Here is a 13493-nt window from a genome sequence, read left to right as displayed (position 1 = left end):
AAAATTTCAATTGCCCATAATTAGGTAATTAATATTAAATGTCTTCGTTCAGAAAATAATAAAAATAAAACAAATAATTATAACATTTGAGACTACATGGGCCTCATGAATTTTTTGATTGAGAAAAAAAGTAAAAAGTCAATAATTTGCGGCTGAATGCGCCGAATCCTTCGTGCAATGCCTGCAGGCTGTAGTGGATACATTCCTGATTGTAGAAAAGCTGGCATGCTGGTCACCCTGTATATTCTTTTGTTCGCCAAGTAACGGTTGGTGCATAAATTATTGTTTTTTTTATTAAAAAGTGATTTAGTAGGAAATTTTTATACTAACTGTTTGTGTCATGTTTTTTTTTTTTATTAATGTGTAATCAAATTTTATATTATTATTTCACTTTGTTGAAGACCGTGTGATAGAAAAATTTTATATAGATTATTTAATTAATTTAAAACATTGTGGTACATGCGAAGTATACTGCGGGTCTGTTGATAACCAGACAGCCTGCTACAAACTAAAAAAACGGAAAAGAGGAGGGGAGGATACCCGGATACACAAGTAAACAACATATTTAAAATTACTACATTATATATATTTGTATTAAACTTTTGCACATTTACATACATCATTAACATCCAAATGATTTATTTTTTGTGTTCGTTCATTTCAAACACATTTCCAATAATACGTATTCTAAAAAGATTCATTTTATATAATTTTGTAACTCTGTCTTAAATGCTAAAATAGATTTCGTTTGCACAAATATGCGGCGTAATAAGTTTCAAGCGTAAACTGCGGTTATTAATCACAGACTCGAATTAATTTCATTTAAACCTGTATTACTGCCGTTCATATTCCCTTTGTTGACTTTATAAACTTAGCTCTAAAATCTATTTGGCCTTTTTTATATTCACTATTTACACTTGCATATTCTAAATTAATATATAATATATGCATAACTATAATTTATGATGAATTTTATACATTATGAATGTATAATTACTAAAATTATTAAAGACTAAAGTAAATTAAAAGACTGATGTGCAAGTCTCAAATGTGATCTCTACCATTGTATTCTGCCGCTATGTGTCCTTTCGTGGCGAAAGAAATGTTAAAAGTGGGTGCTGCTTGTGGATGGTAGATTAGCTCCGGTGGCTAGCAATTCGGACGATAGTTGCCGCCTAAAGTGCGATCTGTAGCCACAATTGTGGCGCCGGCAACATTAACTTGCTGTTGTTGCTGCTGCTGCTGTTGTTGTGCCGCAGCAATGTGTGGTGTGGCGTTTATAAATATGTTTGCAGTACCAGCACTTGCATTATGAAGTTGCTGCTGCTGCGGCTGTTGTTGAATGTGGTGCTGTTGAGCTTGCACTTGGGCAGCGGTTACATTGTGCGAGGTAGTGACTGGGGCATTGGCGGTATTTAACTGCAGTAGCTGCTGCGTTGCTTGCGGTTGCATTTGTAGACGCAATAAATTCAATTGATTTGCGTTGATAGCGATCTAAGAACAAACAGAAATAATTACGTTGCAGCCATTCTGTGTACGATATGCATTTAACTTACGGGCACATTGGTCAATTCGCCTGTTGGTGTTACCACCTGCTGCAGCAATTGTATTTGTGGTTGTTGTTGGTGCTGTTGATGTTGCGCCAAATTCTGTAAAATTGTCGCCTGCTGGTGCTGCGCAGGATTGGCCGGTGCAGGTGTGGCAGTGAATTGTCCATTTGGACCTGCTGTCAATATAAGCTGTTGTGGTTGCTAATGATCAAAATAATAATGTTTTTAAAAGTGTTTCAACGATATATTTATAAATGACGTTTGTTGTTCACTTTATTTAAAACTAAATGTTTTCACTTACATGAGTAGTTATAAAGTACTGCGGTTGCGCCGGCTGCTGTATGATCTGCAGTTGTGGCTGTGGCGCCGCATTTTGTCCATGTGCTGCATTTAGAGCCTCCGGTGTGGCAATAAAGTATTGCATCTGTTGTGGTTGTGTCGCGGATGGTTGTTGTATTATTTGTAATTGTTGGGGCGCATGCATAGTGGTATGCGCTTGCTGTGTCTGTTGTGGTTGGGCAGTCGCTGCGGCTAAGGTATCGGTATTGAGCGCGCTAAAAGTCAACACTTCACCTTCAGCTGTTTCCATCTTAACGGGTAAAGTCACGGTGCCTGCAGTCATGACAGCATTTGCTCCAGCTGTAGCTGTTGTATTATTTACAGTATTCACGTTGGTACTCTGTTGCTGCGTGTCCTTTTTCTGGCCGCTACTCGTACTGGGTTTTATATCTTCACGCGGCACAATATCAATCAGAAAATCAAATTGATCGTAATTAGCTATAGCCTGTGCAATATCTGATCGTTGAAGTGTGCGTCGTTTGCTTTCTTCAGTGTGTATCCAGGCACGCATTGTAAGCTCTTGTATGAAGTACTCACATGCTTTGGCAAAAAGGAGAGGCGCCTCGGCCGCTATCATCCTTGCATTTTCATCTAATTTCATAATTTTTTTAATTCGTGCCAATGGTAATGCTTGATGTTTGGCATCTACTTGATGTATCGCTCGCACATCTGCCATAATATTCTGCCAGAAGTTGTCAATGGTGGGTGGGGGTTTGCGTACAACAGCCGTGCGCTGTGTCTTCGTTGATTGCTTTTCTTTGGGATTGTTGGGGGCACTACTGCTGGTTACTACCACATCACCCGATATGCTATATGTTGCAGATGATATGATATGGGTGGTATTTATTTGATTGTTGCTACTACCATGCCGACCACCACTGGTAGTGGCAGGTACTGACACAGAGCCGCCACTACTACTCGGCGTGTTGGAGTAGGAGTGCGACATTATTTCAACTGATATTTAAACACTGCACAGTATACTTTAATGTATTGGAATTATATTTTACACGTTATTAATGGCAAATGTGCAAAAAATATGAATTAAATAAGTTTTGGCGTCAAACTAGTCACTGTTGTGTTCCACTTTTTTATTGGTTTCACTACTTTGCTTCCTCTTCCTAATTTAGTCAATCACATCTAAATGTTCATCGAGACCCACGCAATCGATACACAGAAATCGATAAACATAATTATTAAAATCTAAGAAACAAAGAGATTAGTTTGTTGAAATATTATAAAGCAATATTTTTATTTAATGGAGTATTTATATTAGATCAACAATAAAGAGCAATGTACTCTGATAATTCAGGGCATTATATTTTACATGACATTTACATATATGTATGTGTTTAATTTGCTTCATTGTGAATGCTTTATACCTGTTATCAATGAAAATGACAACTCCACATCAGCCGGCTTTATTTTTTTTATTAGTTGGCAAAGTAGAAACAAACTACCCAAATTTTTTCTAATCAGTGGCTCCAATAATGGAGTGCCATTTCTGGAAGATTTTCGCTCTATCTAGCGCAGTTAAAATATTGCTAATTCCTTCGCCGTAAGTCAAAGTCAAAAGGCATTCAATATAAAATATCAATGTACTATAACAACTGTATCTTAGTCACTCCACAGATTTCGAAGTACACCGGAATTGGTTGGCTATAACGCATTCATTACCCATAAGTAAATGGTATTATGAAAACACTAGCAATTGGACGCTTGACTATCCACCCTTCTTTGCCTATTTTGAATGGCTGCTATCTTATGCCGCATCCTTCGTGGATCCGCAAATGGTAGTCGTGACAAACCTCAACTATGCTTCTACGGCTACAATTTATTTCCAACGTTGCTCAGTGATAATTGTGGATCTAGTGTTCGCTGTTGGTGTACGACGATCTCTACGGGCATTAAAAATAACGCAATCATCGTCACAATCATTTGCTGCGACGATGTTACTTTTGTTTAACGTAGGATTGTCATTTGTGGATCATATGCATTTCCAATATAATGGTTTCTTATTTGGTATTCTCTTGCTGAGTATAAGTTTTCTGCTGGAGGAACGTTATCTGCTCGCAGCATTCACGTTTGCGTCATTACTTATGTTTAAGCATATTTTTCTTTACATGGCACCAGCTTTTGCAGTTTATCTGCTGAAGTTTTATTGCCTGGATTCAAAGTGCACAAGGAATGCAATAATTTGTATAGCTAAATTGGCAATTGTCGGTTTAACACCTATTATAGCTGCTTTCGGACCATTCTATAATCAGATGGATCAGGTGCGATTTTATATTTATCAAGAAGTAAAACAAAATTACAGCTTAGTACTTTTCAGGTTTTTAGTCGCCTATTTCCATTCAAACGTGGCTTAACACATGCTTATTGGGCGCCAAATTTCTGGGCCCTATATAATACTGCTGACAAAGTTGTAGCCAAATTATTACGCATTCCAAGTCCAATAGGCCCATCAACCACTTCCGGGCTTGTACAAGAGTTTGAACCACAGTTCTTGCCTAACATAACGCCGCGCACTACATTTGTGCTAACTTTGCTCTTTATGTTACCAATATTGATAAAACTCTTTGCCTATACGTCTAAAAGGTATCTTTGCTTGCTCAATTCCCATTGATAAATGCCACTTCAACAAAATCCAATTCTTTTAACAGCGAATCAAAAGCTACATTTCTGCGTGCCGTTGTTATTTGCTCTTGCTCTTCGTTCATGTTTGGCTGGCACGTACACGAGAAGGCCATATTAATGTGCCTTTTACCACTGTGGTAAGCAACTTTTGGCATTAACACTTTCATTTCTACAATTTTTCACCTTTACAGCTTGCTTTTTGTACTCCTCCCAACGGATGCCACATACGCATACTGGTTAAGCATTTTTGGTTATTTCTCGCTATTTCCATTACTTCACCAATCGTGCGTGCTGCTGCTGCGTTACGCTCTCTATTTAGCCTATGTCGCATTCATGTACGGGCAATTGGCCAACCTGTATCCGAACGAGCGCCAAACGAAACTGCATGTGTTAGAAAAGCTTTACACAGTTGGTTGTGTATTGATTCCCATATACGAACATTTCATAAGTCCATTTTTGCATTTAGACAAAACACTGCCATTTTTACCGCTATTACTGACATCACTTTACTGTGGTCTAGCTGTTACATACTTTTTCATTCGTTATTATTTACATGCACTAGCTATAAGTCCCAGTGCATCTTTTACAACTAAAACTAATTTTAAGCCCAATACAACAACTACAAAAACCGTTAAAGCTAAGGATAAGTCAAAATCAAAGTTGTTCAAGTCAAAGCTGAAGGCGCAATAAAAGTAACTGTTGTATTGTAATTGCGTAGTGGCTTCCTTGTTGTTGTAACACAATGCAACCAAGCGCTTGAGGCGCGTCTGGGATAGCCACGCATCGGTCTAATGTTGGCATTGTCGTAAAGCCAATAAAGATTATTTTTGAAGAAATAAGTTTTGCCATTGTTTAACGTCGCTGCTGCATCAATATGGCCGGGGATGCCGGGCCAACGGCGCATAGGCTTTGGATAGCCTACATCCAGCGTTTTCAAGCGATCATTATAACGCCAAAATCTTTCGCCAGCAAATATATACGTCAGATTATTTTTTGCTGCAGGAAATATGAAAAACAAAAAAAAAAAAACAGTTTTACACTGTGGCAGTACCGTTACATAATCACAAACACTTACGCCACAACAAAACGGCGTCGATATGTGGCGCATAACCTATCAAGTTTTCGATTGGAAGCGGGCTATTTTCGATGAGTATAGGACGCTTGCTCTGTGCATAGCTGAATACCCAATATTTGTCGCCTATTTGAGAGAAGTGGTAGAGAGAAGGTAAGCACATTTTCATTTCGCGTTAAATAATAATAAAGTACAGTTATAAATGAATACGTTACAAATACCTGTAAAAAATACGCCGGCGCCATCGTAGCGCTCATAAGCAGCGTCAACGCGCTTGACATCTGCTGGTAGAAATGGAAACATTTCATAAATGCTCAGCGGATAGCTACGGAAAGAAAATGTTTTAAGAAATAGTCTTTAATGTTTGCATTTTCATTTTTGAAATACCCGTTCATAACGGTGTAACGTGGCGTTAACTTGTAGACATATTCATTCTTGAAAACGTGTACCGTTCCATTTAACACGCTCACGGCATCGAACTGGCCGAGACATATATTTGGTATCTTCGAAAGTTCTGGTTTTGGCCATAAAGTAGGCAGCGTTGGGTTTGGCGGTGGTATATCTGTATTGCTAGTTGAAAGTTCTGTTAGTTTTGTCGTGCTGGAAGCGAAGCGGCTCTGCGAAAAACAGAAAAAAATATGAAAACTTAGTGCATTTATTATTTTCTGTATTATTTGAGATAAAATGTTAGGCTCAACTTCAGAAAATTAAACTTAAATAAAAAATTTTAGCTCTTCATCGGTTTAAATTTTAAGCACTACAGCATAAGAGGATGCCTGCCTATTGATATCAACTATTGAACACTTGCATAGTGAGGCCTGCATGCTTCCGGCTAAGGAACATTCTAATGCTTTCAAAGGAATCTCACTTGCAGCTATCTTTTTCTCATAGGAACATCAAAAGGTCACTCTTTGATTACTTCGTTGACGCAGAATAACACACCGAACAGATTACTGGCGAAACTAACTTCAGACATGTACAGAATGCTACCAACAGTGGAGTCTTTGAAAACTACCCTGACTCCGTTGCTGTAGCGGCAAAATTGTGCCGAGTTGATAGGTCTTAAATGTATAAATTTAATTCGGGTCCGTTCCGGTTACGTAGATCCGACTGTCGTGGGAACGGAGTCCGGTGTTGTTGTTGTAACAGTAGAATTCTGCCGACTGTCTTGGGAACGGAGTCCGTTGTTGTTGTTGTAGCAGTATAATTCTGCCGACCGTTGACCGTTGACAGTCCTTGGCCGGATAAAAATCTGGGTCCGTTCCGGTTACGTAGACCGGACTGTCGCGGGAACGCAGTTCATCCCAGTGAATGGTGTATTTCGAATCAAACCATCTCTGCAGACGAAAAACTCCATAAAACTATATTGCGCCTTGCTACCCAAACGGGATTGTTGTTGTTAGTAATTTTGAGGAATGCTGTCGGTTTGACAGTCCTTGTTCGGAAAAAAATTCGGATATGCTCCGGTTAAGTAGAGTCGACTGTCGTGGGAACGGACCCGAACAGGGTTTAGATAACCGCTACAACAATAACAGATGGTTTGAGAGTCTGTGCACTTGGGTCTTCGTATAACTAATATATTCGTCCACTTTCTTAATTACTTTTTGACTAAGCTCATGATTCATCTTCCTAGGATCGTTTAACTCCTACTTATTCCAACTTCACAAAAGAGGATAAGCATTTCTTCGAGGTCCTGAGTTAACCGTTCGGCTTTGACCTCCATTTTTCAAGCCGAGTTTTTTTAATTTCGGCTAAAATTTGGATTTAGAGTATAGATTACTTGCATGAGTGTAATTCTTAAGCTAAACGCTTATGTTTTCCACTTAGATATATGTATAATAAATGAGCTTTTCACCGCGACCTAAGGTTTATTGTCTGTAAGTCATAACGATTCACATAGTCCCAGCAAATTGATGAATTCAAATATACTGCTGGGTGTTATTGAGGCGATGTGCTTCCTATTGGAAACATGTATCCAAGGGTCTTAATCCTGTGTCTGCAGCGGGGGTTCGGGAGTCTCCGGCTCCATGTCCCAGAATCGGCAGTTCGCACAAGAGGCTAGGACTACGTTAAATAAGTGCTTATTGAGCTTACATGGCCTGTGTAGAATGCAACAAGTCGCCGGAACTTGTTTCTTGGGTGATTGATTACATTTAGCACCCATTAGCAACTTTGCCTGGCGCATGGCTTGGGATTGTTTTCATTCTTATCGCTGCCGAGACTTTCCTCTTTGCGAAACAGTTCCTTTATAGTATGAGGACCAACCCCAATATAGGGTTTCGATTCTACCATTCTGGTGGAAACTTCAGAACGGATAAACTCGTTAGCTAGTTCATTCCCTGCTATATCCTTGTGACTGGGCACTCAGATAAGGTGCAATTGCTTAAAATCTGACAGGCTGTACAGCCGTTCTATGCACTACTGCATCAGTATAGATTTATTCTCATAAACAGAGATCGCTTTAAGTTCTTTGACTTTCGCTGAGTATGGCAATACTTTCTTTGCGATAGTTGATTTGGAGGTTTCTCTCTACAGGCCGACTTTTAGCTAAGACTCCTGCTAGGAAAATGCTTGGAGAGCTTCCCACATGTATGGAGAGTTTGGTACGTGGTTCTGCGATTCCTAGCAATAGATCGAATCAATCTTACTGCCGGGAGACTTTAAATTTTCTAATGAAGTTTACTCTTTTGGTAATGCTGTCAATTGAGAGAAGAGCCAGTAGTATTTCTTTACTTAGAGCATTAATTTGCTGGGGCGAGATTGCCTTCCCTCTGTCAAACCCTTCTGCTGTCATTTTATGTTTGCCTGCTTGATTGATTACTAGGTGAAGCGGTGTAAGTTCTAGCATGATTTCCAGTGGTGCCGTAGTAAGCATTGCACCCAACGCGCAGATGCTGGCAAGTCGATGTAGCTTTTGTCGCCCAAGAAATAATCGGTCTCACGGTCGTGGTGCACATCTGCGTGATAATCCTTGGCTTGCAGCTACAGGATTTCGATTGTACAATATGAGTGCTTTTGTAGCTATAGTCAGAACAACATGCTGTTTCCACCGAAGAGTGGAATCCAGAGTTGGGGCCAGATATTTGACCACTTACTTACTTTATGTCGTTTTACGGTCTCGTAAACGTCATGAAATGACGGCAATGCGCTCTTAGTTGTCTGCTTCGACCTCTCCTCTTTCTCCACATGGAGAGTGGGAGTGGTTAACGTTATCTGCGGCCCTTCTGGTGTTGTTACGATATTCTCATCATCTTCCAAAACTTTAGTTACTGAAATGCCATGATCGTTTGAAAATACTTTCCTCTAAAACTGGAAAAAATCTTACGGTATATGGTGTACATAGCCAATGTGTCATCATAATCTAGTGTTGTGCCCGCTCCAGGACCTTTATAGTAGGGAAACATAATTGAGTTGTAATGTGGAGAATGCGCCAAGCCCAAACTGTGACCGATTTCGTGTGCTGCAACTGCATAAAAGTCCACACCCGTTGCTAGATCGGTGGAGTTCTCCTGCCAGTTTTCGTCCTCATCGAAGTGTACGTCACCACCCCAAGAACCCATTTCATAGGGGTAGAAAGCATGGGCCAATATATTACCAGGTCCATCGAAAGAGAAGCTGTGTAAAAAGTAGAATAATCATGAAATTTTATAAACTGAAACTTATATTTTAGAATATTCTTTGTAGTACTTGTCTCCGTGATATCGTGTGCCGAAGTAGAGAATTATATCGGCATCGGTGTCATTGACGCGCTCGAAACGAAGACCACTATACCGTGCCCATAGCTCCAGAGCCCGTGCGATGTCGCGCTCCACTTGAGATTTTGGAATTTTCCGAGACCAATTGCTGATGCTAAGAATGATATTGAAAACTTAAAATTTATAATAGCAGTGTTGCTAGTTGTAATGGTATTTGTGTAATGTGTAGCAAAAGAAGTCGTACTTAACATCTAATCCGGCTTCGGGCATTAACAATATTAATTACTTTCATAAAGTATCGTCCTAAAGTATTCCACTTCGTCTTCTTGTTGTTTGACAACTCTGGCTATTTCAATAATCGTTTATTAGAGAATATTTGGTCTGACTGGACTGTACATCTATCTCTTAGGTGTTACATTTGGGCGGTCCTGAACGCTATCATTCCTCTGATGCCCTGGTATGAGAATTTTTTTTATACCGCCAGAGGCTTCCGTTAAGTTTTCTCAGCATGAACTCTGTTAGAGAGCTACAAGATTTTTTACAATTCTTTAAAAACTTTCAAAATAGGCTCCTTCTGCGTCGATTCAGCGCTGCCAGCTCGATTTTCAAATATTCAAGGCGTCACGGAAGACGAAACCGGAATAGCGTTGAGAGCCCAGGTGCCTTCTGCTTGGATCCTCTCTGTCGTCTCAAACTGCTTGTCTTTCATCGGCCTTTTCAGATTGACTCTTCGTTTGAGTCTCTTGAAGACTTCCACGTAAAACTTGGCGTTGACGGTTTGTCTAGGAGGAACAAATATGCACGAGTCACATTGTCAGCGTTTGCCGAAGTCGCAGGTCTCTAAGCACGGTCTTCATCAGCGACCTCTTCCTGGCCTTCCAAAAATGCCTGTTTGATCATATCAAACGTCTCTGTCGCAGATTTACCGAGTTTCACACAGAATTTAATCGCTTACCACTGCTCTAACGAACGCTGCATTTTCGGCTTGCACCACTCACAGAAACACGTCGCGCGAAAATGTTTGTCCTGACAACAGACCAGCTGCTCGTTCGTCAGCCAGGAACTCCGAAGTACAGTCCCGGCAGAAGAAAATCAGTCCTATTACTTTCCGGACAAACCCTGTATAACCCTATATCTACCTCGATTAGTTTGAGGTAATAGAAACAACCGTTAGGTGATCAAAGCTATTATACTCTGTAGCTATCATGTTGCAAGAGTATATAAATAAATGACAAGCTATATGCTATAGTGGCCCGATCTGAAAATATTCTTCGGGATATATTCTATGGAGATATCTCGACAAATAAAAACGTTTTCCATACAAGGACTTGATTTTGATCGATCAGTTTGTATGACAGCTATATCGTATAGTGGTCCGATATCGGCGATTTCGACAAATGAGCAGTTTCTTAGTGAGAAAAAAGTATGAAAAATTTGAAATCGGATATACAATTCTCCGACCTTTCCTTCTGGGTGCAACAAATTTCGTGGCAAATTTGATATGTATATCTTGTTCAGAGAATAAAGAACAGATGAATTTGAAGTGATTTTTGAAAAGTTCTTACTTCCGTGTCACTATTCTGAATTAGGATAGAAAAAAAGATGAAGGCAGCCTCTGTCTCCCGAATGACGTTCTCTCCTACATATGAGTTTCCTGGAATCATAGCTCTGATCTTAATTGGTGATTTAATCCAATGAGGTTTTTTAACTCTTCTCACTTTTGAATTCTAAGCACCTCCTATATTGCTTACTATGGCTACACGAATACCACTACCTCAGATTACACATACTTACAAGTAACGTAAACGCCGTTTCTTCCAGGTAGGCGCACCGACCACAAAACGTTTGCGGCGTACACTAAAATCACTTCCTGCCCGTGACTCACTCCTTCTGTCTCTGATGCTTTGCACATAGGCGCGTTGTGTGCTGCTTGTGAGATAATACGGAGTGCCTTCAATGTCAGGGACGCCGCAGCGTGGCTTGCTGAAGAGCTTAAAAGTAAATAAAAACTAAAATTAACACATTGCTGATGCGGGTTCAAGAGCTTTAAGTGCCGTTAAGTTCAATGTTTCACACACGCTTATCATTATCAGCATGTTTTATGTTTGCATGAATGCTTGTGATGTCTTATTTTTAGACTACCTCCAATGTTTGATTGTCCAGCTCGCCCGTCTGGTTGAGCGCTCCATATTTTTGTACATTTTTTATGGCTTCGACAATCGCCGACTCATGATAAAGTGATTCCGAATCGCTTGGATTGGCCTCCAAGTAGCCAAAGCGACGCATAAAACGCAACTAAAATCAGAATAATAATAGTTGACAATACAATTTGTTTTGTTATTATTGTTGTTTTGTGCTTGTTTTGCATACAATTTCCGGTGGCGGCACTTCAATGTTCCGTTTTTCGCGCGCATCCGCTTCTTGAGTAATTTCTTCAATCTTCGTTGTTGTTGTGGCAGTTATTGAATCTTGTATATTTGGATTTGCTGGCGCTTGCCGCGTCTCCCACGCTAGCGCCAAGCAAATAATCAAACAAAGCCAAAGTGACGTCATAATTTTGAAAATTATTAACACACTTCCGTTTACCGCTGCACGCACGCACAGTTCTGCTCGGGGAGAGCAGATTTTCGCAACTGATTTAAGAGTGCGCCCATTCAATCGGTCGGAGGGGCTATTCATGTACATAGTGCTGCGGGCTTATCACTAAAGCGTGCGTAAAAATATATGTATGTATATTTGTATTGTAATAATAATGTGATGGCGTTGGCCCTTACAGGCTTAAGATAAGTGCTAGTGATGAGCGCTGTGTATTTGTTTTTAATCGCTTATAAATCGGGTGTTGCTAATCTTAGGCTATAGAGTTTGTACTGAGTTTTTTAATAAGAGTAATATGATTACTTTCAAAAAAAAAAAACAAAAAAAAAAAACACACACACACACACTAATTGTTAAGGAAATTCAAATGCTTACGATCGATATGATCAAATGGCCTCTACGACTTCTTTGGCAGGAACACCAACTATTCTCACAATAATTCGGTTGTTGAACGTGCTGTGTGGCACGTAGTCCCTTCTTGTGAGAACCAGATGTTGTCAAGATCAACTTCTTTCAATTTGCGGCCATAAAAAGCTGGTTATCATCGATCTATACCGCTCTCCATTGACAGTAACGGTGTCACCAGCTTAATTTCAAAAGAAGTACGAACCGATGATTCTTCTTCTTTACTGGCGTAGATACCGCTTACGCCGTTATAGCCGATTTAACAACAGCGCTCCAGTCGTTTCTTCTTTTCGCTATTTGGCGCCAATCGGAGATTCCAAACGAAGCCAAGTAATTCTCCACCTGATCTTTCCAACGGAGTGGAGGTCTTTCCCTTCGTCTGCTTTCCACCGCGGGTACTGCGTCGAATACTTTCAGAGCTTTCTCTCGAAAATTCGTATCGTCCATGGCTCTGCACCACATAGCAGGAAGGGAATAATGAGTTTGGTTTTTGTTCGTCGAGAGAGGACTTTACTTCTCAATTGCCGACTCAGTCCGAAGTGTCGTCTGTTGGCAAGTGTTATTCTGAGTTGGATTTCGTGGCTGGCATTGTTGTTGCTGTTAATACTGGTTCCAAGATAAATGAAATTATCTACAACTTCGAAGTTATAACTGTCAACAGTAACGTAACGACTAGGCTCCCAGTCGCGAGTGCGACGACTGTTTGTTTGATGACAGGAGATATTTCGTCTTGTCCTCGTTCACAACCAGACCCATTTGCTTCACTTCCCTATCCGTTCGGGAGAAAGCAGAACTAACGGCGCGGTTGTTGAGGCCAATGATATTAATATCATCGGCGTAAGCCAGAAGCTGTATACTCTTATAGAGGATTGTACCTGCTCGATTCAGTTCTGCAGTTCGAATTATTTTCTCCAGCAGCAGATTAAAGAAGTCGCACGATAGAGAGTCGCCTTGTCTGAAACCTCGTTTGGTATCGAACGGAGCTTTTGGTATTAGTTTTGCGTGGATACGAAATTCAGACATAGCGGCATAAATGCAGCTCCTTTTCGTGCTGTAAAAAGCAGCTTTGAAATCGACAAAGTAGTCGTCTTTTCACGGGCTTAATTAAGTAAAAAGCTTATAAAGGAAAGCGACAAATTTCTCTCTCATTTTATAGAACCTTTCTCCTAACTGATACAGAACTAAGAAAGACGATTTTCACAA

The 13493-nt window shown here is 40.1% G+C and overlaps 3 protein-coding genes and 1 long non-coding RNA gene across 6 annotated transcripts in view; 2 read left to right on the top strand and 2 right to left on the bottom strand.

Annotated features, from left to right (window-relative positions):
* The first annotated feature begins 377 nt into the window (after positions 1-377).
* Positions 378-13493, top strand: part of LOC126759729 (uncharacterized) — a 170353-nt gene continuing 157237 nt past the window's right edge. For both annotated transcript variants that reach the window (XR_007667064.1, XR_007667065.1), the window contains exon 1: positions 378-552. This is a non-coding gene — a long non-coding RNA (uncharacterized LOC126759729). The remainder of the gene's footprint in view (positions 553-13493) is intronic.
* LOC126759723 (nuclear transcription factor Y subunit gamma) lies at positions 565-3002 on the bottom strand. Its single transcript, XM_050474764.1, has 3 exons — positions 1852-3002; positions 1557-1751; positions 565-1494 (listed from the first exon to the last, which is right to left on the bottom strand). The coding sequence occupies exons 1-3, from the start codon at positions 2833-2835 to the stop codon at positions 1150-1152; spliced, it is 1524 nt and encodes a 507-aa protein (XP_050330721.1). The 5' UTR covers positions 2836-3002; the 3' UTR covers positions 565-1149.
* On the top strand, positions 3287-5233 carry LOC126759721 (probable dolichyl pyrophosphate Glc1Man9GlcNAc2 alpha-1,3-glucosyltransferase). Of its 2 annotated transcripts, none has more exons than XM_050474762.1 (5): positions 3287-3444; positions 3508-4162; positions 4219-4484; positions 4550-4660; positions 4715-5233. In XM_050474762.1, the coding sequence occupies exons 1-5, from the start codon at positions 3377-3379 to the stop codon at positions 5211-5213; spliced, it is 1599 nt and encodes a 532-aa protein (XP_050330719.1). In that variant the 5' UTR covers positions 3287-3376; the 3' UTR covers positions 5214-5233. The 2 variants fall into 2 exon arrangements, with proteins under 2 accessions (XP_050330719.1, XP_050330720.1); XM_050474763.1 differs by having other exon boundaries at positions 3346-3444; positions 3519-4162.
* Positions 5188-12004, bottom strand: LOC126759720 (matrix metalloproteinase-14-like). The gene is made up of 10 exons (XM_050474761.1): positions 11661-12004; positions 11433-11585; positions 11085-11281; positions 9283-9444; positions 8921-9210; positions 8695-8864; positions 5983-6212; positions 5817-5920; positions 5599-5721; positions 5188-5519 (listed from the first exon to the last, which is right to left on the bottom strand). The coding sequence occupies exons 1-10, from the start codon at positions 11973-11975 to the stop codon at positions 5188-5190; spliced, it is 2076 nt and encodes a 691-aa protein (XP_050330718.1). The 5' UTR covers positions 11976-12004.

This window comes from Bactrocera neohumeralis, chromosome 5, assembly GCF_024586455.1.
Source record: "Bactrocera neohumeralis isolate Rockhampton chromosome 5, APGP_CSIRO_Bneo_wtdbg2-racon-allhic-juicebox.fasta_v2, whole genome shotgun sequence".
Taxonomy (NCBI): Eukaryota; Metazoa; Arthropoda; class Insecta; order Diptera; family Tephritidae; genus Bactrocera; species Bactrocera neohumeralis.
Note: the sequence above shows the minus strand (reverse complement) of the source record. Positions and strands in the feature narration are given on the sequence as shown.